Source organism: Microtus pennsylvanicus, chromosome 3 (assembly GCF_037038515.1).
Source record: "Microtus pennsylvanicus isolate mMicPen1 chromosome 3, mMicPen1.hap1, whole genome shotgun sequence".
NCBI lineage: Eukaryota > Metazoa > Chordata > Mammalia > Rodentia > Cricetidae > Microtus > Microtus pennsylvanicus.
Window position 1 is genome coordinate 97,579,670 of NC_134581.1, and position 24,058 is coordinate 97,603,727.

Consider the following 24,058-nt stretch of genomic DNA (forward strand, 5'->3'; position numbering starts at 1 on the left):
GCTACAGCGAAGGACACTGAGAGGGGGAGAAGGGGGATTCTACAGAGAAGGGTACTGAGAGGGGGAGGAGGGGATGCTACAGAGAAGGGTACTGAGAGAGAGAGGAGGGGGTGCTAAAGAGAAGGGTACTGAGAGGAGGGGAGGAAGGGGATGCTAAAGAGAAGAGTACTGAGAGGAGGGGAAGGAGGCAGATGTGGAAAAGATATTTCCTGAGCCTGGGCCTAAAAAATCAGGCCTGAGACTGTTTGTGAGTCTGCTCCCACTGCAAGGAGCTCCTGCTTTCTGACCAACTCACTTAAGACTTGTGGCAAGTCCCTTAATCTCCCTGAGCCTATTTCTCCCTCTGGAAAATAGGAGGTTTCCATTCAATTGAATGCAGATATGTGGAAGTGCGTGATAGTGTGAAGAAGCATCGATGCTGTCGGTATTAACGATGGCACAGATCCCAATTCTCATTAGAAGTGTTGAAAACTTTTATCTTTGACTAAATCTCAAATGGAAATAAAATACCACCATCTACAGTGCCCTTCCGGCCATATCAAGTGGCTCCAGAGGCAGACACAGGGCACAGGGCGGAAAACCTTAATTCACGGGCTTCAGGGGACCAGACAGATGGACTGTAATGAGGAAGGCCGTGGAAGGTTATAATTAACTGAAGACTACAGCCAGGCTGAAGGAGGTGGCTACTATTTGGTTCTGGGCTTCTGGCCAGCTCTCCACAGTTTTTCAAGAAAGGCCAGAAAGCAGGGGTTTTATGTGAAACCTTCTGGTTCTTAAATATTAGCAGCTTTTTCAGATTTAAAGCACCACAGGCCAACACGCACACGCAGGCCTCCAGCATGACATCTGTTAGAGTCAATGGAAACGGCAAGGAGTAAAATTAAATCTGAGGACTTGATGCAGACTCTGGCGCTTCTCCACGTGACCACTCCTCAGCCTGGTGCCCTCCTTACACGGGGAGATCTGCAGGAGCTAACCCACGCACTGCACTGCAGACAGCCCATAATCAGCCTCCATTGCTCTCCTGCCACACAGATGTGGCTTACACTACGCAACTACCACAGAATCCATAGTGCTTCCAGACCGTTATGGAGCTGGGTATTCAAAACATTTCCCATGTTCCAAAGGAGAACAAGGCGACATGGAAAGACAGCACTGTATAGAGTCAGACACACAAGTCTGCTCTGTGACTTCAAACTCTAAAATTTCTTTATCTATAAATGCCGATCATTATGTCAGGTAAGATTATTGAGACAGGGCCAAAGAAGAGGTTTAGACCCTATAACTCCAGTTCTGATGCCCTTTTCTGGACAAAGCAGCAGTAGAGAGAAGAAAGCCATGCTGTCTGAGCCAAGCCGGCACAGAGCAGAGCATCAGGAGGCAACTGCACTGAGGGCAGGAATTCTAGGATGAGAAGGGCTGTCTCCTTTAAGGGATAATTATTCCTCCCATCTCTCCAGCATAGCATAAGGCGGACCCGCCTTCTGATGAGTGGTCCCTCAGTCAGGTGACCGAAGGCCCAACTGGAGACAACTACAGGTCTAAAGCCAGAAGAAGACTCTGCTGTTTACTGTGACGTACTGTGCTCCGGGGAGGACACCCTAAGATCACGGAGGCGAGGGGATGAAATTGTAATAGAATAAGCCATTTCTACCATGAAAACCTAGAGATCTGGCTTCAAAGCTGTTCATCTGAAGGGACTGATGTCAGAACTGGAGTCTCAGCTCCACCCGTGAATTCAGCCTTCCAGGCAGGTGCTCATTTAGGAACTAATGGGCTCCCTCTGACATGCCTTGCCAGAGAACCCAGGGGATTTTCAACACACAGCTAAAGACACAAACTGTCTCATTTCTATCTCTTGTCCTCATTGTTTCTCCTACGAAGACAGAACTCCTGGGTTGTCACATGAACTCTCACCAGCTGCAGTTACCTGCACAAGGTTAAACCACTCCAACGCCACGATGAACGGGGGAGGGGTTCACAAGTCCCCACCCATAGCTGAGGAGCTGTGTGGAGCTGATGACTGCTGGAGAAGAATACCATTCCCTTTGAGGTATGGCCGCCGGTAAGCTGCTCTTGCTATAGAAGATGAACCCATACCCAGACACATACCAGCAGCTCTAACTAGCCTCAGTATTAATAGGGTTTCCAAAGAAAAAGGAAGGGAGGGAGGGAGGGAGGGAGAAGGGAGGGAGGGAGGGAGGGAGGGAGGGAGGGAGGGAGGGAGGGAAAAGAAAGTACTTTGAAACATTTCTTATATGGACAAAACATACTTCATGAATTGAGCTGACTTCTTTCACTACAGTATCTTTCCACTTTGAATAGGTAATGAATTTTAAATTTCAAAACTATGAAGTAATAGTTATTAGCATCCTTGAGTACTTATTAAACAGTTATTTACCTGAGGTGTTCTTTAATAAATAAATATCTGACTTTGTCTGTAAGCTCATCCTGTGCTGCATATGTCTAATATCTCAAGTCCATCACTATAGAACTGTCCTCAGTATTGATGTGAGCTTGCTGGGCAATCATGAGACCCACTAATCAGTTCCCAGCACCCGTACAACAATCCTTTACGGAACTGTAACCAGCTCCAATGGGGCCAGAAACAGGAGGGCTGCCGGGGTTCTGGGCTAGCCTACCCAGGAAACTGCAAGCCCCACTCTCTCAAAGGAAAATGCAGACTGTGCATCTACACACACACATACATACACTCACACAGACACACAAATAAATCACTAAATTAGTTCATCTTAAAAATACATGTTTCTACATAAAAAGTGTTCAGAACATAAAGTTTGGCTTCATGACATGTATCTATAACATACATAATGGACAAAATATTTTTTTAAATCCTAAAAGTGTCATCATAAGGAACAGAAACTGCCACACTCAGTGGGCTCTACTCACGAGACAAACTTCCCAACTTCCACCTGCAGCACGGGGTCCCGCAGATGCACTTCTAGGAGTAAGTCTTCAGCCTGAGGCCCGTCTCCGGCTTTTACGGAATGGGGACTAAAGATTCTCAAGTAGCCAGTGAAGCTGCCCACGATGATTTTATCTGTAGACAGATTTTCATAGACAGAGTGACAGACAGACATTAGCAAGTACCATTGGGAATCAACTTTCTGAAGATTAAAGAAGTCAAAATATTAAAAGATTCTAACTTTGCTTCAAGCACAAAGTCCTCCAACAGGTGATGTGATTAAAGGGAACTAACCTGAATAGTACAAACCTTCTCAAAGACAGCTCTACATCACTAAAAGGCAAGGATACTAGTAAAATCGAGTGTGTTTTCTTTTTCTTTTCTTCATTTATTTATTTATTCATTTATTTATTTATTTATTTTGGTTTTTCAAGACAGGGTTTCTCTAGCTTTGGAGTCTGTCCTGGAACTAGCTCTTGTAGACCAGGCTGGTCTCGAACTCACAGAGATCAGCCTGCCTCTGTCTCACAAATGCTGGGATTAAAGGCGTGCGCCACCATCACCCGGATCTAGTGTGTTTTCAAAGTATCAATTAGTATCCATCATAATCCAGCATAATGAAAGTAAATCACTGTCTTGAAAGACTGATGAAGATACAATTAACATCATGGAATGTTAATTCTATCACTGACTGCGACTGTTGAAAACACTCACTAGAGTACCCCCATTAACAGTGAACGGTCATGGGCATGATACGGTGAAGGAAAGGAAGTGTATTGGAATTTAAATGGTGTCTCCCAAAAAGACATGTTCAAATCCTTGCTCCAGGTACCTATGTATGTGATCTAGTTTGAAAACAGTCTTTGCAAATATAGCCAAGCTAAAACAAGGATACACCTGTCCTTTAGGGAAAAGGCATAGAGGAATCCCAATGCCAAATAGTGATGCAAAGCAGCCAGGTGAGCCGGCACAGGCATGTAATCCTAGCACTTAGCAAACTGCTTTTGTCACCTTTCTACAGACTGTGACACAGGCAACTTATTAATGAAAATGTTGATTTGAGGTTTACGAGTGCAGAGCCATGACAGGGTACACAGCAGCAGGCATGGCAGCAGGCACACATGGCACTGGAGTAACAGTTAAAAGCTTCTCACATCCTCTCCCAAAAGTAGGAGGCAAAGAGAGAGTGTGAACTGGGAATGGCATGGGCTTTTGGAACCTCAAAGCCTACCCCAGTGACACACCTCCTCCCACAGGACCACTTCGTAATCATGACCAAACAGCTCTACCAGCTGGGGACCGAGCCTCTGGGGCCACTCTCATTCAAAGCACGACAGAAGCTGAGGGAAGACAGAATAAGCTGGGGGCTGCAAAATGTCCATCTGACAATACTGCCAGAAATTGGAATGGAATGATACATCTACAAACCAAAGAGTATCTTTAATTACTGGAACTTAGGAGAAACAAATAGGGATCCTAGAGGCTTCAGAAAAACTGGTAGAAGGAGCTAAAGAGATGGCCCAGCAGTTAAGAGCACTACTCCTGCATAAGGACCTGAGTTCAGTTCTCGGCACCCACATGCTGACTCACAACTGCCTGCAAATCCAGTTCTAGAGTATCCAATGCCCTCTTGTAGCCATCACTGAATATTGCAACATATGGTACACATAACTTACACCAGCAAATACATACACAGCACACATAAATAAATATTAAAAATTAATACTAGAGGAGGCAAAGAAATGCTAAAAACCAGAAAAATAGCATGGCCAACAACACCTTGACTTCCAAAGCTTAGCATCTACAACTGGGACAGAATACACTGCTGTCATTTTAAGCCACTAAAGTGATACTTTGTTATCATGATGCTCAGAAACAAATCTTCATCTACCTGTCCTTTACTCGGAGTTTACTGTACTAGCCCATGGACTAAACAGTTCACACGGACTATCTAACTCCTCAGCAGGAAAGGTACTCCCATAGGGGCTTCAGTCCTAAAGAAACATAAAGCCCTCGAGGCCCCAGAGGACCGAATGGCAGCATTCTGGAACTGTGTAAGATCAGTGACACCGTGCTGGGTTCTGTCCTGGCCAAGTCTCCGTCAGACAAGCTCTGCTTGGCAGCTGGAAGAGTGTCAGTATTCTCAATCTTTTTACTAAATTTACCATGATGTCCTACTTTTGTAGCAAAAAATAAAAGTTAATTGATGCAGAAATTAACACAGGGATTAAAATGTAAGCATGAATATCCCTGCAAGGAGGATATTTGGAATCTTGTGTTCTGGTGGAGCACCAAGCAGTCAGACTCCTGTCCATGCTCTAGGTGGGGTTAGAGAGTACCACTCTAAGAAACAGAACAGATAAATATTCGCATCAAGTCATCTAGGACACTATGATCTGCCCTAGATTGCTTTCAGGTAACATAATAAAACACCGACCAAAACCATGGACAGGAGGAAAGGGCTTATTTGGCTTATGGGTTAGTCTATTATTGGGGTAAGGCAGGGCAGGAACCTGAAAGCAAGATCCAGAAGCAGAGACCATGGAGGAACACTCGCCTCATGGCTTCTCAGCTTGCTTTCTTCTACGGCCCAGGACCACCAGCCCAGGGATGGTACCACCCACAGTGCGCTGGGCCCGCCCCCATCCATCATTAGTCAGGAAAATGCCCCCCAGACTTGCCCCAGGCTGCTCTGATAGGGAGGCTCCTGAACCAAGATTCCCTAACTAGAGGTGACTAAGAAACTAACCAGCACATGCACATTGCTCACAGCATTGGGGTGGACAGGACATCTGTGCCTCCAGCCACCCAGACAGAAGGGAGACATGCCAACACATTTACTCGGCCTTTTCGACAGATACTCCATAGTTCACTATGATACATTTAAAAATCAAAATTCTCATCTTGGGGTAAAGAATAAGACTCAGGGTCTCTGAGACTTTGCAGAAAGAATTTCTTGGCATTTAGATCTGTGGAACCTATCACTAAGAATCTAATTCAAAGATAACCTCTTCTGCATTTAAATCACAGTGGCACATAAGTTGGCAAATCTTGGCTCTCTCGGGTGAAAGTAATTGCGCTACTCAGAAAGAGCGGGCTTGCTCCCATAATGAAGTCACTAGAAGAGTCTGGAACTCTTGCTCCTCACTGAGTTCTCCTTGCATGCTGAAATACCTTAGCCCCCATCGGACCTCACTAAATAACCAAGATTTGAATTCAATACGGCCCTTCAAAAACCAGAGGTGGGGGCTGGAAAGCTGCGGTTAAGAGAACTCGTCACTCTTCTGCAAGACCTGGGTTCCGTTGGCAGCACCCACACAGCAGCTCACATTCTCTGTGACTCCAGTTCCAGGAATCTGAAGTTACATGTGAATGGTGCACAGACATACATGAAAGCAAAAAGAACCATACACATAAAATAATAATTTTAATAATAAGAATTTTTAAAAATCAGAGGTAATCAAGAACGGCCAAGTCCACAAAGGTAAAAGCCTAAGAAGAAAGAAAACACCTGGCTATTATAATAACCAGACTGAAAATAAAAGTTTTACCCACAGATTTCAAGCTATAATAAATTTATTCATCATTCATTCATTCATTCATTCTAATGCGATTCCCTGGGAATCATTAAACAAAACGTCATTAAGACCTCTTCTGTTTTCTCTTTTTTCTTTCCCAAGTAATAGTTTTAAGAGGGCAATAAGCTCTGTCACAGTAAGTAAGGCCTTTTTTTCTCATTTACAAATATAACACTCCAGGTTCCTGAAAAAGATCCACCTCAAATTGTTATAATAAGTCGTGGCTTCTTGCCCATTGTCACACATAAGTCAAACTAGAGTCACATGAACAATGACAGTCTGGCTATGATTCTTGTGTTATAACCCATATGCCTAAACTTTTTAAAATATATACAGATGTTTTGTCTTCATGTATGTTTCTGTACCACATGTGTGCCTGGTGCATACAGAGGCAAAAAAAAAACCCAGCCTCAAAATTCCTGGAACTGGAGTTTACAGACAGTTGTGAGCTACCGTGTGGGTGCTGGGAATTGAATCCTGTCCTCTGGAAGAGCACTGTGTGCTACTAACTGCTGAGCCATCTCTCCCGTCTCTAATATAATTGTCCTAGGATTTTTCTCTAAGAGACTGTGGTGGTTTGAATGAGAATGCCTCCCTTAGGTTCATAGGTTTTAATGCTTGAAAGTGGCACTATTTGGATGAATTAGGAGGTGTGGCCTTGTTGGAGGAAGTGTGTCACTGGAGGTGGACTTTGAGGTTTCGGAAGCTCAAGGGAGTCACTCTCTCTTCCTGCTGCCTGCTGATCCAGATGTAGAACTTTCAGATACTTCTCCAGCACCATGTCTGCCTAGATGCCACCATCCTTCCCACCTCTGATAATGGACTATACCTCTGAAACTATAAGCAAGCCCCAATTAAATGCTTTCTTTCATAAGAGTTGCCATGGTCTTGGTGTTTCTTCACAGCAATAGAACACTGACTAAGACTAATGCTTACTTAAACAGACACACTTGGAAAAGGTAAATACTTATGCTCTGCAAGTATCCTGAGTGCTGGCTTTGAGTTATATTAATTCTGGAGGGCCAGAAAGACAATGTACAGAGGATGAAACTGGTAGACCAGATGTCCCAAGAAGACTGGTAGAGATGACAGGACCAGGATTGGGGGTGAATGGGCTCATTAGATTTAAACAGGCATAAGAACTTTCCTTTCTTATCTTCTTGCCTTTGTCACAAGGGAAAAAACTCTCTATGCTCTGCATTGTCCTCATCTTTCTTACTTGCTTTTTATAGCAAGTTTTTTTTTCAGGAGCCATAATCTCTCCACCTCCCACTCTCTGTCACTCACTCACTGCATATCTAGAAGAGAATTCTCATCCACCCTCATCAAGAACACTAGTTAGCAGCGGGAGAGAAGTAGTGTTCTTGCAGAGGACCCCAGCTGGGTTCTCAGCATCCATGTCAAGTGGCTCACAACTTCCTACCTGAAAATCTCGCTACAGGAGATCTGACATTTGCACACTGCAGGCTCCTGCACTCATGTGCACATGACCTACTCAGACTCAGTCAAACGCATGTAATTTATAAAAAGTTATAAAAATTAACCTTTTTCTTTTTATGCAAAGAACACTAGTGAACCACTTGCTACTAAACAGATTGAAAACCTTCCATTACCCTTGCCATTTAAAACTCTGCCTCTAAGCTGAGTTGTAGCTTAGTAAAGAGCTTGCCCTACACGGATAATGCCCTGGGTTCCATCCCCAGCTCCATGTAAGAGCAGACATAGCGGCATGTGACAGTAATCCCAACACTCAGGAGCTGTAGCAGAAGGATCAGAACTTCAAGCTCCTCCTCAGCTACACATGAGGTGGAGATGATTTCTGGGCTCTATGAACCCTTCATCCAGAAGCAAGCCTACCTCTACCTCTGACTCTCGGGAAGACCTCTCAAAATCTAATACTGGCTACTTCCCAACTCCCCACTTTAATGCTTGCCTTCTCAGTCTCACTTCCCTCCCTCTTATTCCACTGTCTCTCCTTGTGTTTTCGCACATTCTAAGCATTCCAGATATGGTGGGCCAGGGCTCGCTTCCAAACCTCTTCTCATATTCTGACTACTAGATACTGTTATCTTAAAAAGACCATATCTTCAACAGTTCACATCAACCCACACTCCCTAAGATAACAATAATTCTCAGACTTTAGGGTAGGCAATTCAACTTCCTCTTCCCCTTTCCCTTCCTGGTTTTCTTCCTCCTCTTCCTACTTTGCCAATGTAACTTTCTTTTTTCACCTTGCCCTTAGCTAACTATTTAGCTGACTAATTAGTCAATTATTTCCATGATAGGGAATAGAAATAAACTGAAAGGAAAGGAGTGATATTCATATTACCAGATTAAATTTTCTTTCTTGCAAGTCAATGATTATCCAAATTGCAAAGTAAGAGCTCATGAAATAGAACCTATTTAAACTTAGTACAAATTTCATACTGTAATAATATAGAACTAGACCATTCTTTAAAAAAAATGGTTTTTAAGACAGGGTTTTTTTTCTGTACCCCTGGCTGTCCTGGAACTCACTCTATAGACCAGGCTAGCCTTGAACTCATAGAAATTCACCTGCCTGTACCTCCTTAGCACTGGGATTGAAGGTGTGCACCACCACTGCCCAGCTTGAACTAGACCATTCTTAAAGACCTCTTAAAAGATGAATATTCAGAGAAGCAAATAATGTAAGGACAATAGCTGGTTTCTGTGAACCAAAAAGTGAGAGCAAGGATTGAGCAATTTTCCCCCTCAGTAACAGAATTAGCATGATTTTATTATAGCATTAATGTTTTCAGATTCAACCAGAAAACCACTTCATGGTTGGGTGGTGGCAAACGCCTTTAATCCCAGCACTCGGAGGCAGAGGCAGGCACATCTCTGTGAGTTCGAGGCTAGCCCAGTTCACAGAGGTAGTTTCAGGACAGCCAATGCTAAACAAAGAAACCCTGTCGAAAGAAAGAAAGAAAGAAAGAAAGAAAGAAAGAAAGAAAGAAAGAAAGAAAGAAAGAAAGAAAGAGGGAGGGAGGGAGGGAGGGAGGGAGGGAGGGAGGGAGGGAGGGAGGGAGGGAGGGAGGAAGAATATCATTTTTCATTGCAAATAATTTCCAAAATGAGTTTTTTAATTTTAAATATTTTTTCTAGCTCTACCTTAAAAGACCCCAATTGGTAGCAAATCAAGTACCATATGATTTGTCTATCCCACCAAATTAATATGACAGAATGAACAAAACCAAGAATGATATAAACAACAAAGCAGAGGTGAGAACTCTGCCTGCCTTGCTATCTACATGTTCCTTTAAAAAATAAAAAACTCTAGACACAGTGGCACACACTTGAGATCCCAACCTCCGAAGAACCAGAGTGAGACCAGGGCCAGCCTGGACTACCTAGTGAACGTTAATCTCCAAGAGGGGGAAGAAGTGGGAGGAGGCGCGGTCAAACCTAGGTGACAATAACGAGGGTGCGGTCAGTCGTGCTCTCTCTAGTTCTTTTTTTAGAACCACGTCATTCCTTTGCTCCTGGGGAAATGCAGTCTATAGCCCAGTATCAGGAAACCTCCTTGGCAAGTGTGAGGCCCGAGTTCAGTCCCCAACCCCAGGGAAACAGAAGCACACCCACAAAGTCCTTACCTTGTCCATTTCCGCTGTTGTCCACGTCAGCCAAACACAAACAGCCTTGATCAAATTCTTCCTTCTCTCCCAGCACAGTAGACCACCAATCACGGGCTTTAAATAAGGACATGTTCTTTTACCCTAAAAATAAAACGTTCATTTATAATAAAAATTCACTCTATGGAAAGGAAGAAGTCAAATTATCCCATTTGCAGATCACATAATTCTACTGTTTAAAGACCTTATATAATTTACTTACATGAATTCTTAAATGTAAAAACACTTATTGTAAAACTACAACATACAAAATCAATATTAAAAAAAAACAGCCTTCACATATATCAGAAAGAAACTATCCTATTCATGATAACTGCCCAAAATGCCAAGTGCCTATGGGCCATAGAGATGGCTCAGCAGTTAAGAATGCATACTGATCTTCTAGAGGACCTGAGTCTGATTCCCAGCACTCATATTGGATAGCTCATAAATGCCTGTAACTCCAGGACTTAGGGAATCTGATACCCTCTTCAGGCCGCCATTGACACTATTCAGGTGCATAAACCCACATACAGACATATATACATAATTTAAAAATAGTAATAATTAAGTACCTATGAATACACCTAACCAACGAAGTAAACCATCAAGGCTTTAAATAAGAAAATCAAAGGTGCTAAGGGATGAAAAAAAATCTTCAATTTCTTGGATTCACAGAATTAATATTACAAAAAAAAATGGATATACCACCAAAAGTAATCTACAGATTTAATGCAGTATTTAGCAATATTCTGGTGTCTTATTGCACATTTCCAGAAAAATAACAATCCAAGTATTCATATAAGACACAAATAGGGACTGGAAAGGTTAAGTTAAGAGCACTGGCTGTCCTTCCAGAGGACCTGGGTTCAATTCCCAGCACCCACATGGCAGCTCACAACCATCTGCAACTCCAGTTCTAGGGGATTTGATACCCTCACACCAATGTACATAAAATAAAGTTAAGTAAATTTGTTTTTAAAAAAAAAAGACACAAATAGCCAAAGCAATGCTCAAAGAACACAAGCCTGACAAAACCCAGCCTCAAACTATAGGGCAGAATCACGGTGACAACTGCAGTCTGGTGCCGTCATAAAAACAGGCAGGTAGACCACTGGGACAGAATAGAGGACCCAGACACAAACCAACAAAGCGCTGACAAAGGAGTCAATACATGCAGTAGGAAAGAGTGCTTGCTCAACAAACGGTTCTGGCAAAACTCAACCCCACAGAGAATTAAATTAGATCCTTATCTTTCACCTTGTACAAAACTCAGTTCAAAATGCACCAAAGACCTTAATTTAAAACCATTTTGAAATGTTGCACCTGCTATAGGAGAACAGGGAGAATGTTCTTCCAGACACTGGGCTATCTCAGTCCTCATCAGAGAAACTTCTTGCAATAGATGGGCACTGGACAGTGTGGGAGAGTGAGAGACTTGGGAGCACTCAGTTCTCTACAGGGATGTCTTCCTCAAATCCGTCCCTGCAAGGCTCTGGGATCTATGTGAAAGAAGTGGGAAGACCCAGAGAGCCAGAGGTGATGCTGACTCCAAGGAAACTATGAACTGTGCTTTCCAGACAGATGGGTGCACATGGGACCCCACAGAGACTATGCAGCACACACACAGCCTGCACAGGTTCAAGCCAGATGGGGTCCCAGCACTGACAGCTCCCGGGAAGTGGATGCAGGCTCTCACTCCTAACCAAGACTCTTATCTGCACCTGACACCCTGTTGAAAAGGAAAAATCGGTTTTCTCTGGTGAACTCTCATTGGGTACACTAAGCACACTTCCAGGCAGACCTCATGACGAGTAGTTGACCAATACAAAACAAACTTGGTGGTATTCGTGTAGACCTTTTTGTCTCACTTTGCTTTACTTAGGCATTTTTTTGTCTTACTGACCTTTGCTTGTTTATTTTTATACTGGTATTTGTGTTTTTGTGAGGGATTTTTAGTGTATGTTTCTTGCTTCTTTGGGTTTTGGGGGGTTTGTTTGTTTTTTTGTTGTTGTTGTTTTTGCTTTTGTTTGTTGGTCTTTTGTTTTTGTTTTATGAAGATAGCTTTGGAGTCTATCCTGGAACTTGCTCTGTAAATCAGGCTAACCTTGAACTCACAGAGATCCACCTGCCTCTGCATTCTGAGTGCTGGGATTAAAGGCATGTGGCACCACCGCCTGGCACTTTTTTGTCTTTAAAGAAAAAGAAAGAACATAAAGTTGGATGGGTAGGGCGGTAGAAAGGATCTGGGGGAGTGGGGGATGGGATGAACATGACTGAAATACATTGTATGAAAATGTTTTCAATGAAAAAACTAGCCAGGTGGTGGGTGTTTGATATATGTGAAGATAGATAGATAGATAGATAGATAGATAGATAGATAGATAGATAGATAGATATACAAATACAGATATATATCAAAATAGAATTTACAAAGACACTGGGGGAAAAGACAGTAGGATATGCAAAACCTTTCTGAATGGAACACCAACAGCACAGGAACCAGCCCCAAGTATCAACAGATGGGACTATATGAAATATAGTTTCAGCACAGCAAAGAAACTAACAGCACACAGCCCACAGAACAGGAGAAAACCTTTGCCGGTTATGCTAACATACATAACTTATGAAGAACCACAAAAATTAAATATCAAGGAAATAAAACTGACAGCCAACAAATGTGCTGATGAAATGAACAGTATGCCAAAAAAAAAAAAAGGGAACACAGGGGCTGATAGCTATCATTCAACCTTGTGGAATTTTTGATTTAAAAGAAACACACACACACAAAATATAAAACTTTTTCATGTCAACATGTGATATGTTGTATTATGTAGTTTGTTCGGTGCCTTAAAGCTCTAACAGTACAGGAACCAGAAGCATCCTAGTCTTTGGCAAGCAGGGAGGAGACACAACAAAAAATCAAAATAGGAAGAGAGGCTGAATGCAGGGCACATTTGCAAACACATCACACGTTTGAAAATCACAGTATCAATAAAAGTGATACAGTTTAGGGCTGAAATGACTGAAACTGGCCAACCACAAGCTTCTGAGCCTGTGCTGATAAAACACACTGTTGTTGTTGATCCTATTATTATCACTATTATTACTATTACAAAGTCTAAAGAACATTGTTTACAGCAAGTGCAATTGCAACCCATGTTTACACCTTTTAAAAATCTAAACGGGTGTAACGGCGTAAACGAATGCAGATAGATTGTAAAAATATATATACAGCTTTAATGGCAAAATAGACTTACAGGACCACCGTTCCGGCGGAGACCAGGAAAGCAGAAGGGGAGAGGGCTGGGAGCACGCTCGCCAAATTTATAGGCAAACATTAGCCCGAGGTGAACACGCCCCCCAAGGGGAGGGACTTATCCCTACATCTCCCCTTTTTGTCTAAATAAGACAGAACCAAACCAAATACAACTATATACAATAACAACAAATAATAAATATAACAAACACTATTTTTTTTAATTTATTTATTTATTATGCATACAATATTCTGTCTGTGTGCATGTCTGCAGGCCAGAAGAGAGCACCAGACCTCTTTACAGATGATTGTGAGCCACCATGTGGTTGCTGGGAATTGAACTCAGGACCTTTGGAAGAACAGGCAATGCTCTTAACCACTGAGCCATGTCTCCAGCCCCAACAAACACTATTGAGAACAAAAGCTTTGCTAAACATTCTATTTCAAGGAGTCCAAATAATGTAGAGAGTAACTACAATTATATAATCTTCAACTCCGTCAAAGATCTGAGAAGGGAATAAACACTACTCAACAAACGAGATATATCCAAAATGTGCAACAATTGACAGAGGCAACTGACTACCTGGGCAATCACCCAAAGTCTCGTTTGCAATGTTGAGTCAACCAATTTTGGCTAGGGCCTAACATAACTGACATACCATTATTAAAGGCAAGGAACTTTTCAAAACTATCTTACCACCGGGCGGTGGTGGCGCACTCCTGTAATCCCAGCACTTGGGAGGCAGAGACAGGCGGATCTCTGTGAGTTCGAGGCCAGCCTGGTCTACCAAGGGAGTTCCAGGACAGGCTCCAAAGCTACAGAGAAAACCCTGTCTCGAAAAACCAAAAAAAAAAAAAAACTATCTTACCCTGTCTTGGCAGGATATGACAGTCCTGTTTTATCCATTGATGCATGCTCTGTATCTCTGTCAGTGGTTGAGGTATGGGTATTTCTTTGCCCAAAGGCCAGTTCTGCCAAATAGAAAGGCTCCAGGTGGAGTGTCTTTGGTGCTCAACATTCTCTCGGGAATAGAGCGGTGTTGCCAGGAGCAATTGTGTCTCACTATCACGAAACTCTGAGTTAGATTAAAGGCCATTTTCTACAGCTCTTTGAAGAGGTCGAAGATTATCTATCTATACTGAGTATAATCTCTATCTAGAGAACCTGATTAGTCTAATTATAAATGACAAACTTAGATGACTATTTATCTATATAATTCTCAATATCTATCTAACTTAAAGACTAAGACAATAAACAACTGTGTAACAAATGAGGATAATGACCTCCAAATATAAACACTGTACAAATATACATTGCAATATGGTAAATATATATCAATACACAAACATTATATAATTATCTTAATCAGAGGTAGAAATGTACACTGCAATATGGTAAATATATACAATATATATTTATCAATACAATATATGTCAATACATAAAAATGTTTTAAACAGACATAGAAATATGCATGCATACAATAGTCAATATAATTTAACTTTGTATCAATATACAAGAATCGATACCAATATATTTGTCTAAAAGCAGTAACTCACAATTATAAATCTATTATCCCATCATTCCCTCTTTTTTTTTTGATCCCTGAGCTTATAAAATTCCTCCCCCAACCTCCCAACCCCTAAATGATGTCCCTAAACCCAGGGGTAAACTTTACTGGGAGAGGGGACGTCATCCTCTAGAATTACTTCCAGCTGTCATGGGGGCGACGTTCTTTCTGGGGGATCCTGTGAAAGTAAAATGATGGTTAAATTTCAAGATCAATGTCTTTTAAAATTGCAAATAGTCTCTGAGTATTTTGTGGAGGTCTGGCCAGAATGTTGTACAAGATGTGCACCATTTCAGCTAACCAAGTTGGGATCATCTTGTGCAGCTGGTATCCAAAACAGGTCTTGTAGACGTCATACCAACCAGGTAGAGTTGTTGTTGTGGGGCCCCATCTTCTTCCTGGAAACTTCAAATGTCACTTCAGGAAAAACTCATTGTTCATTGTGAAAAACTCAAACATTAATCATATAGACATATATAGACATACATACATACATATATATATATATATATTCAATGAAAGGCATGATAGATATATTCAATAAAAAGTATGATAGATATAAAGAAAAGCAAAGATGTTTTCTAAACTCATATTTCTTTCTGTCCCATATCATGGCTCTTGACATGAGACAGAAACTCCAGAAACTCTGGGTTTTTCTCTTACTAACAGGCTTGGAATTGGAGAGGGACTGAGCCAGAGTCCAACTTCAAAACCAGCTCTACATATTTATACAGAAATGTTTAATAAGACATATATATATATATATATATAAATTAATACTTACAAAATGTGTCCATCCATCAGTAATTAAATATTCAGGGTCCCTTAATTTCTTTAAAGATGAGTATTTTCCTGTGGAGATAAGAAAAGAACCCTGCCTCCAACCTATCTGTATTTCTTACCATCAGTATGCTCACCATCCTTATGAAAGAATTGTTATTTATCTTTTCCAAGTGGCTTCACTTCTTCAAACCGAACCTTTATTAATTTTGATGGTATCCACAATTTTCCTCACCTGTGGAGATAAGAGCAAAACCCCTTCCCCAACGTAGCACATCTCCTGGCTTCCATTGTGAGGTCAGCACATCCTTGAAATAAACTGGTTGATTTAGTTTAGTAGACTTTTCCATTATCCAATGTCTTTCTGCAGCTGTTGTTCCCTTCTCATTAGCGTTGAGAAAATTCAAGGTTAACAAAGCATTATGTAACCTATTTCTGGGGGTGTTTTCTACCCCTTTCTGTTTGTTCAACATATCCTTTATAGTTCGATTTGATCTTTCTATGACTGCTTGACCTGTAGGATTGTATGGTATACCTGTAACATGCTTGATATGGTAATAATCAAAAAACCGTTTCTTTTCCTAGAGACATAAGCAGGACCATTATCCGTCTTTATTTGTGTAGGTATACCCATGATAGCCATGACTTCTAATAAATGAGTGATTACTGAATCAGCTTTTTCTGAACTTAAAGCAATTGCCCACTGAAAGCCTGAATAAGTGTCAATGGTGTGATGAACATACTTCAATTTGCCAAATTCTGCAAAGTGGAACACATCCATCTGCCAGATTTCATTCCTTTGGGTGCGCTTTGGATTAGCCCCTGCAGGCAGTGGCGTTTGGTTATAGGAAGATCAAGTAGGACATTTCTTTACAATCTCCTTAGCTTGTTGCCATGTAATTGAAAACTCTTTCTTCAAACCTTTGCTATTAACATGATGTTTTTTATGAAATTCAGAGGCTTGTAGCACACTACCAATCAATAATTGATCAATTTCTGCATTACCTTGTGCTAGAGGACCTGGCAGAACCGTATGGGATCGGATGTGTGTTATGTACATAGGGCAAAGCCTGTTCCTGATCAAATCTTGAACCTGGAGAAACAATGAGATTAGTTCTGTATCATCAGGTATAAATTCAGCAGTTTCAATATGAAAAATAACTCTTTCTGCATATTGTGAATCAGTGACTATATTAATAGGTTCTTTAAAATCCCTTAGCACCATAAGAATGGCATATAATTCCACCTTCTGGACAGAATTATATGTACTTTGTTCCGCCTTACCCAAGTCTTCTGATTTGTAACCTGCCTTCCCTGATTTATTGGCATCAGTATAGAATGTACGGGCTCCAGTTATTGGAGCATCACGGACGATTCGAGGAAGAATCCAAGAAGTTCTCTTTATGAAGTTAAGCCTCTTGCTTTTTGGATAGTTGTTATTAATGTCTCCCAAAAAATTAGCACAAGCTCTTTGCCATGGTTCATTATCTTCCCATAATTTCTTTAGTTCATCAGCAGTGAAAGGCACTATAATTTCTGCTGGATCTATGCCTGCTAGTTGAAGAAGTGTCAGCTTGCCTTTTATAATTAACTCAGAGACTTTTTCCACATAAGTTTTCAGTTTCTTACTTGGTTTATGTGGTAAAAAGATCCATTCCAAAATAATATCATCTCTCTGAATTAAAATTCCTGTAGGAGAAATTTTTGATTGTAGTATGATGAGAATACAATTGAGCTCTGGATTCACCCTGTCCACATGTGCCTATTGTAATTTTTCCTCAATCATTGTCAGTTCCTTTTCTGCTTCAGCTGTTAATTCTCTGGGACTGTTTAAATCTTTATCACCATCCAAGGTTTTGTTCAAATGAATTATTAGATCAGGTGTTATTCCAATAGCTGGTCGTAGACTGGAAATGTCTCCTAACAGTCTTTGAAAGTCATTAAGAGTCTGTAGGCGATCTCTCCTAATTTGTGCTTTTTGTGTCTTAATTTTTTGCAAACCTATTTTATAACCTAAATAATTAACAGAATCTCCCTTCTGAATCTTTTCAGGAGCGATTTGCAATCCCCATTTAGGTAAAAGTATCTTTATTTCTTCAAACAGTCTGTTCAAGGTATCCATGTTTGAATCGGATAACAAGATGTCGTCCATGTAATGGTATACTATAGATTTGGGAAATTTCTTGTGTATTATTTGCAATGGTTGGTTCACAAAATATTGGCACAGGGAGGGGCTATTTAACATACCCTGGGGGAGGACGGTCCAGTGGTACCTCCTCGAAGGTTGGGAATTGTTATAAGTAGGCACTGTGAAGGCAATTTTTTCTCTATTTTCTTTTTGCAAAGGTATAGTGAAAAAACAATCCTTTAAATCAATAACTATGAGAGGCCATCCTTTTGGTAATAAAGAGGGCAAAGGAACTCCAGATTGCAGAGGGCCAATAGGTTGAATAACCTTGTTGATGGCCCTAAGATCTGTCACCATTCTCTATTTACCTGATTTTTTCTTAACCACAAATACAGGAGAATTCCAAGGGCTGGTAGATTCTTCTATATGTCCAGCATCTAATTGTTCTTGTACCAGCTGTTCTAAAGCCTGTAACTTTTCCTCAGCTAAAGGCCATTGCTTTGTCCATATTGGTTTCTCAGTAAACCATTTTAGAGGCAAGGCTGTTGGAATCTCTGAAGGGACATCAATTGCTTGTTCTTGTACAGCCCGAATGGCCGGTTTTCTCCGTTTGTCATATCTTTTAATATTATTCTCAGAAATATAGGCTCTAGAAGTAGCAGGAATGTTAATTTGGGTATTCCATTGTTGTAATAGGTCACGACCCCATAAATTCATTGCGATATTGGCTACATATGGCCTTAATTTTCCTATTTGTCCCTCTGGCCCTATACATTCAACCCATCTCGTGCTCTGCCTTACTCGAGATAGGGTTCCAATTCCCAGGAGCTGAACATTTACATCCTGAAGAGGCCAATACGGATGCCAAGATTCTGGGGTAATGATACTTACATCAGCACCTGTGTCCAGCAGGCCAGTAATAAAAATGCCATTTACACACACTCTCAGTTTAGGTCTTTGATCATTTATAGAAGTTTGCCAAAACACATGTAACTTATCTTTCTGATCGTTATTGCTTGTAACAGTAGGTGTGGGGCTTCCTAATTGTCCTGACGAGGCACATTCTCTGCAGAAACTGGAAATGACTGAACCATGTTTGCTATGGGGCCTGTGAGGCCCCCCTTCTCACCTTTCCCATCTGTATCAGGTTGCCTTGTCTATCTCTTGTAGACCTGCATTCATTCGTCCAATGTCTGCCTTTTCCACATTTTCTACATAAACCTGAAGGCTGAGTCCTCCTATTCCTGTTATTTCTAGAAGATGCATTATTATTATTATTATTATTATTTCTGAAAGATGCATTATTATTATTATTATTTCTGAAAATACGTTGTCTACAATTCCTTTTCATATGACCCATTTTGCCACAATTAAAACATTTGGTATTCTGGTGTCTCCTTTTACCATTGGAAATTGCTTCTTCTACCCATGCTTCAGTGCCATAATCAAATGTATCAACATTGAGTGTGTACAAGACCCATTCTTCCAAGGGCGCTGATCTGAGCTTTAAAGGGCTCAAAATCCTTTTGCATTCCACATTTGCATTTTCATAAGCCAAAGACTCAATCATTATACGTCTTGCTTCTGGGTCAGATATCCCTATTTGTACAGCCTTAGTTAATCTTTGTAAAAAGTCACTAAAGGGTTCTCTCTGACTCTGTTTAACTCTGACAAATGATTCCATTCTCTGTCCTGGGTCTTGTACCCTGTCCCAAGCCCTTAAGGCTGCTGTAGTACACATGGAGAGTGTGTTTTCATCCAAATTAGCTTGTTCCTTAGTGTCGGAAAAGAGCCCTTCACCTAGAATTTTATCTAGGGAAATGTCAATTCCCTTCGCTTTTTCCTGCTGTTCTAAGAGTCTAGTCTCTTGCCTGAATAAGCATTTCCATTTCAATTGTGGTCCACTCTCAAGTACTGCAGAGCTCAGCTGGAGCCAGTCCGAGTGTGTAGCTCTGCTTGTCATGGCCCAAGTTCTTAGCATCTCTTTAACAAAAGAGGCTTGCATCCCAAAAGTCATGACTGTTTTATTTCCTTGAGATCATTCATACGGACAGGCTCCCATGTATCCTCCTTGATGACCCTAGGGTTTTTGGAACCAATCACCTTCTCTGTTGTTATTACTGGAAAGGCAGGTAGAGCTGTAGGTCGAGCTTTGTGGAAATTGCCCCGGAGAGATTTACCCACAGATGTAGTTAAAATTTGCCTTTCTACCCTTTGCTCTTCTTCATCAGAATTTAGAAATTCCTCAATCTTTTCAATTCTATTCACCATTACCTTCTGCAATGTCTGAATCTCCTGTCCATAATTATGTTCCAAAGCCTTCATTGAGGATTCTAAAGTATGAAGTTTGTCCGTTAGAGATAACATCTCATCTTTGGACATAATTTTTATGGCATAAACCGTGCCTTCATGTATTGACAATCTTTCCGCCAATCTGTCTAAGCTTTAGACAAAATCCGATTGTCACATTCAGCAGTTTTGATTCTCTCAGTTAATGTTTCATTTCCTACAGAAAGGGACTGAAGCTTACGATCCAAATCAGCTGTTCCCTCTTCCATAGTAATGAATTTCTCCTTAACATCAGCCTGGAGAACTTCAAACTGATTCTTGAGAAGATTGTTGTCATTCTCAATTGTTTTTAAGCGTTCAATCTCTGCCTTAAGAATCCTGGATTCAGGCTGGAGAGATGGCTCAGTGGTTAAGAGCGTTGCCTGCTCTTCCAAAGGTCCTGAGTTCAATTCCCAGCAACCACATGGTGGCTCACAACCATCTGAAATGAGATCTGGTGCCCTCTTCTGGCCTTCAGGCATACAGGCAGAAAGAATATTGTATACATAATAAGTAAATAAATATTTAAAACAAAGAATCCTGGATTCATCTCGTAAAGACTTTATCATATTTCTATTATCAAACCATTTAGTGCCAATGAATACTATGAATCCCAGAAGGATCCATAGATGTGGGGTGATAGACACCTCTTGTAAAATCTCCCACATGGTACAATTAAAAATACTGTTAAATTCTTGAACAGTAACATGTTCAGACATTTTATTTATAAAAGAAAAATTTTTTACCTGCAATGATCGGTTCCTGCCAGTGGTGGTCTCTGTGTTTTTGGAGCCTGTCCTAGAACTAGCTCTTGTAGACGAGGCTGGCCTCGAACTCACAGAGATCCGCCTGTCTCTGCCTCCCAAGTGCTGGGATTAAAGGCGTGTGCTACCACCGCCTGGCCGGCCTCAAACTCACAGAGATCTGCCTGCCTCTGCTTCCCAAGTGCTGGGATTAAAGGCGTGAGCCACCACTGCCTGGCCGGCCTTGAACTCACAGAGATCCGCCTGCCTCTGCCTCCGAAGTGCTGGTATCAAAGGAGTGCGCCACCACCGCCCGGCCAAGTCACTTTGTATCAGACCAAATCTGCTGCAGTGGAAGCTTTTGTTGCAAAACCGCAGGTACTTGAGTTTCTGCTAATTCAGGCAGTGGGGTTCCACTCCAAACTTAGCCAAGGCAGGCAGGGAGGGGTTAATTGCTCTGGCGAGCATGCGGGGCAGAATGGGCCTGTGTGGCCGAGTGTGTCTCAGACTCGGCACTGGGGCCCGAGTGACGAACTCAAAAACAGCACCCAGGAGGGTGCTGTGTTAGCTAGCGGGCTACCCGCTTGAGTCGGGGGCAAAATAGCCCGACGTTGGACGCCAAAATGTAACGGCGTAAACGAATGCAGACAGATGGTAAAAATATATATACAGCTTTAATGGCGAAATAGACTTACAGGACCACCGTTCCCGCGGAGACCAGGAAAGCAGAAGGGGAGAGGGCTGGGAGCACGCTTGCCAAATTTATAGGCAAACATTAGCCCGAGGCGAACAGGCCCCCCAAGGGGCAGGACTTATCCCTACAAACGGGACGGAAATCCAGACTAAAATGTATCTTTCTCTACAGTAAATCCAGCAGCTTCTTTTATGAACTATTTGTTAAAAACCTGAAAATATTAACAAGACTAGAAAACCCACCCACACTACACAGCTCAAACCGCAGAGTTCCTAGGAAGGAAGAGGATACAAAGCATAAACTTATTCCCAGCTGTGTGCACGGCTCAGCTCTGCCTTTCTCGGAAGACTGGGACTCTGCTGTTGTCATGTGTTTCTGACACACACGCGTACAAATTCCTCTGTATGTGCATGTTGTGATATGATGCTGGTCAGAGAACTTGTTATTATACCACTATCACCTGGATTCTTAGTTTCCGCACACAGAGAAAACACACACACACATGTTCCCCTCATGTGCCAATTCTGGTCAACAGTGTACAAACATACACACACTCAGTTTTTACTGAGCACTGTAACTGTGGGTGTCTTACAACACTTAGGGTAATTTAGGTGAAGGTAGAGATAAAATGCAGGAAAAGGGTCACAGACATAATTAAAGAAGATATCAGCTGGGCATCAGTGGCACACACCTTTAATCCCAGCACTCAGGAGGCAGAGGCAGGTGGATCTCTGTGAGTTCGAGGCCAGCCTGGTCTACAAGAGCTAGTTCCAGGACAGGCTCCAAAGCTACAGAGAAACCCTGTCTCAAAAACCAAAAGAAGAAGAGGAAGAGGAAGAGGAGGAAGAGGAAGAGGAAGAAGAGGAGGAGGAAGAGGAGGAGGAGGAGGAGGAGGAGGAGGAGGAGGAGAAAGAAGAAGAGGAAGAAGATATCAACCTGTCTTTCTTGTTTCAATTCTGTCATAGTTTTTCTCTTTTTGTGGTAGATGAGTAAAGTAAAAATATAGTGAAGATACAAGGCTTCCAAATGGCCGTGCTAGCTGTATGTATATATGTATATATATATATATATGTGTGTGTGTGTGTGTGTGTGTGTATGATATTTATTATGTATATATACATATATATCTATGATAATATATGTATATATACATAATAAATAAATGTTTTTAAAAGAAAGTAAAAATAAAGACCTTTAAAACAAAAAAAATGGTTTTTGGAATTTTTTAAGATTTATTTATTATTATGTATACAGCATTCTGCCTCCATGTATGCCCACATGCCAGAAGAGGGTACCAGATCTCATTATGGATGGTTTTGAGCCACCATGTGGTTGCTGGGAATTAAACTCACGACCTCTGGAAGAGCAGCCAGTGCTCCTAACCACTGAGCCATCTCTTCAGCCCCCAGTTGTTGGTTTTTTTTTTTAAAGACAGGGTTTGGTATGTCCCAGGCAGGCCTTGAATTCCTGTCCTTGTGCCTCCACATCCCGAGTGTTGGGATTACAGTCATTTTCCATCACACCCTGCTCAATTAGTTCTCTCTTAAAGCACAGCAAATTAAACTTGCATAGCTCTGAGATTAACGCTTGCATTTAACTCTAACTCTGTGATGTGTACACAGCATGGAAACAGGATTCCAATTGCTACAAACACTAATCAGATATTCTGCAACATCATTATGAATAAGCCTGAGACACTATAGATCCATTTTAGACTAATTCTATTTTTTGAAAACTTGATGAAGGAATTACACAAAAATGGGGGGAAAAAACTTTTCTCGAGGACAATATTCAGATGAAGAGCACTGCCTAGCACAGAAATCTATACAAAATACTCAACTTCCTCTCGGAACTGATGGTGATACCCTCTGCACTGGAGTACAGGCACTTCCTCCAAGAAAGGCAAGGTGGAAAGGGGGACTTACACAGAGAGAGACCCTCAGACAGCCACTGCAGTGCCTTGATTTCCAACATAGAATGAGCATCCCTAGCCCTCCCTTCTTAGGTTACTCTTGTGAATGCATATTGCACCTCTTCAACGGAAATGCGGCATCACCTACCGGGAGATTATGCATTCCTCTACCTTTTTAGACACAGTCTCACACTAGGCCCGAGGTGGCCTTGTACCTGTCCTGTGTCAGCCACCTAAAAACTGGGATTGCAGCACCATACCCAGCTTCTACATTTTTCTCTAATGCGGATGAAACTTTCCTTCAAGGTACTGGCTCAAACAGTACTTAGGAAGTACATTTTCAAGTGAGTGTGGTGGCGCCCGCCTTTAATCCCAGCACTTAGGAGGCAGAGGCAGACGGATCTCTGTGAGTTCAAGGCCAGCCTGGTCCACAGAGAGAATTCTAGGACAGGCTCCAAAGCTACACAGAGAAACCCTGTCTTGAAAAACCAAAATATAATTTTAAAAA

The 24,058-nt window shown here is 41.6% G+C and overlaps 1 protein-coding gene across 4 annotated transcripts in view; it reads right to left on the reverse strand.

Moving 5' to 3' along the window:
* The window catches only part of Bbs9 (Bardet-Biedl syndrome 9), a 440,450-nt gene that overhangs the window by 403,303 nt on the left and 13,089 nt on the right, over positions 1–24,058 (reverse strand). For all 4 annotated transcript variants that reach the window (XM_075966515.1, XM_075966512.1, XM_075966513.1 and 1 more), the window contains exons 2-3: positions 10,119–10,241; positions 2,911–3,061 (exon numbers count right to left, since the gene is read on the reverse strand). In XM_075966515.1, the coding sequence (XP_075822630.1) occupies positions 2,911–3,061; positions 10,119–10,230 (263 nt within the window). In that variant the 5' untranslated portion in view covers positions 10,231–10,241. The remainder of the gene's footprint in view (positions 1–2,910; positions 3,062–10,118; positions 10,242–24,058) is intronic.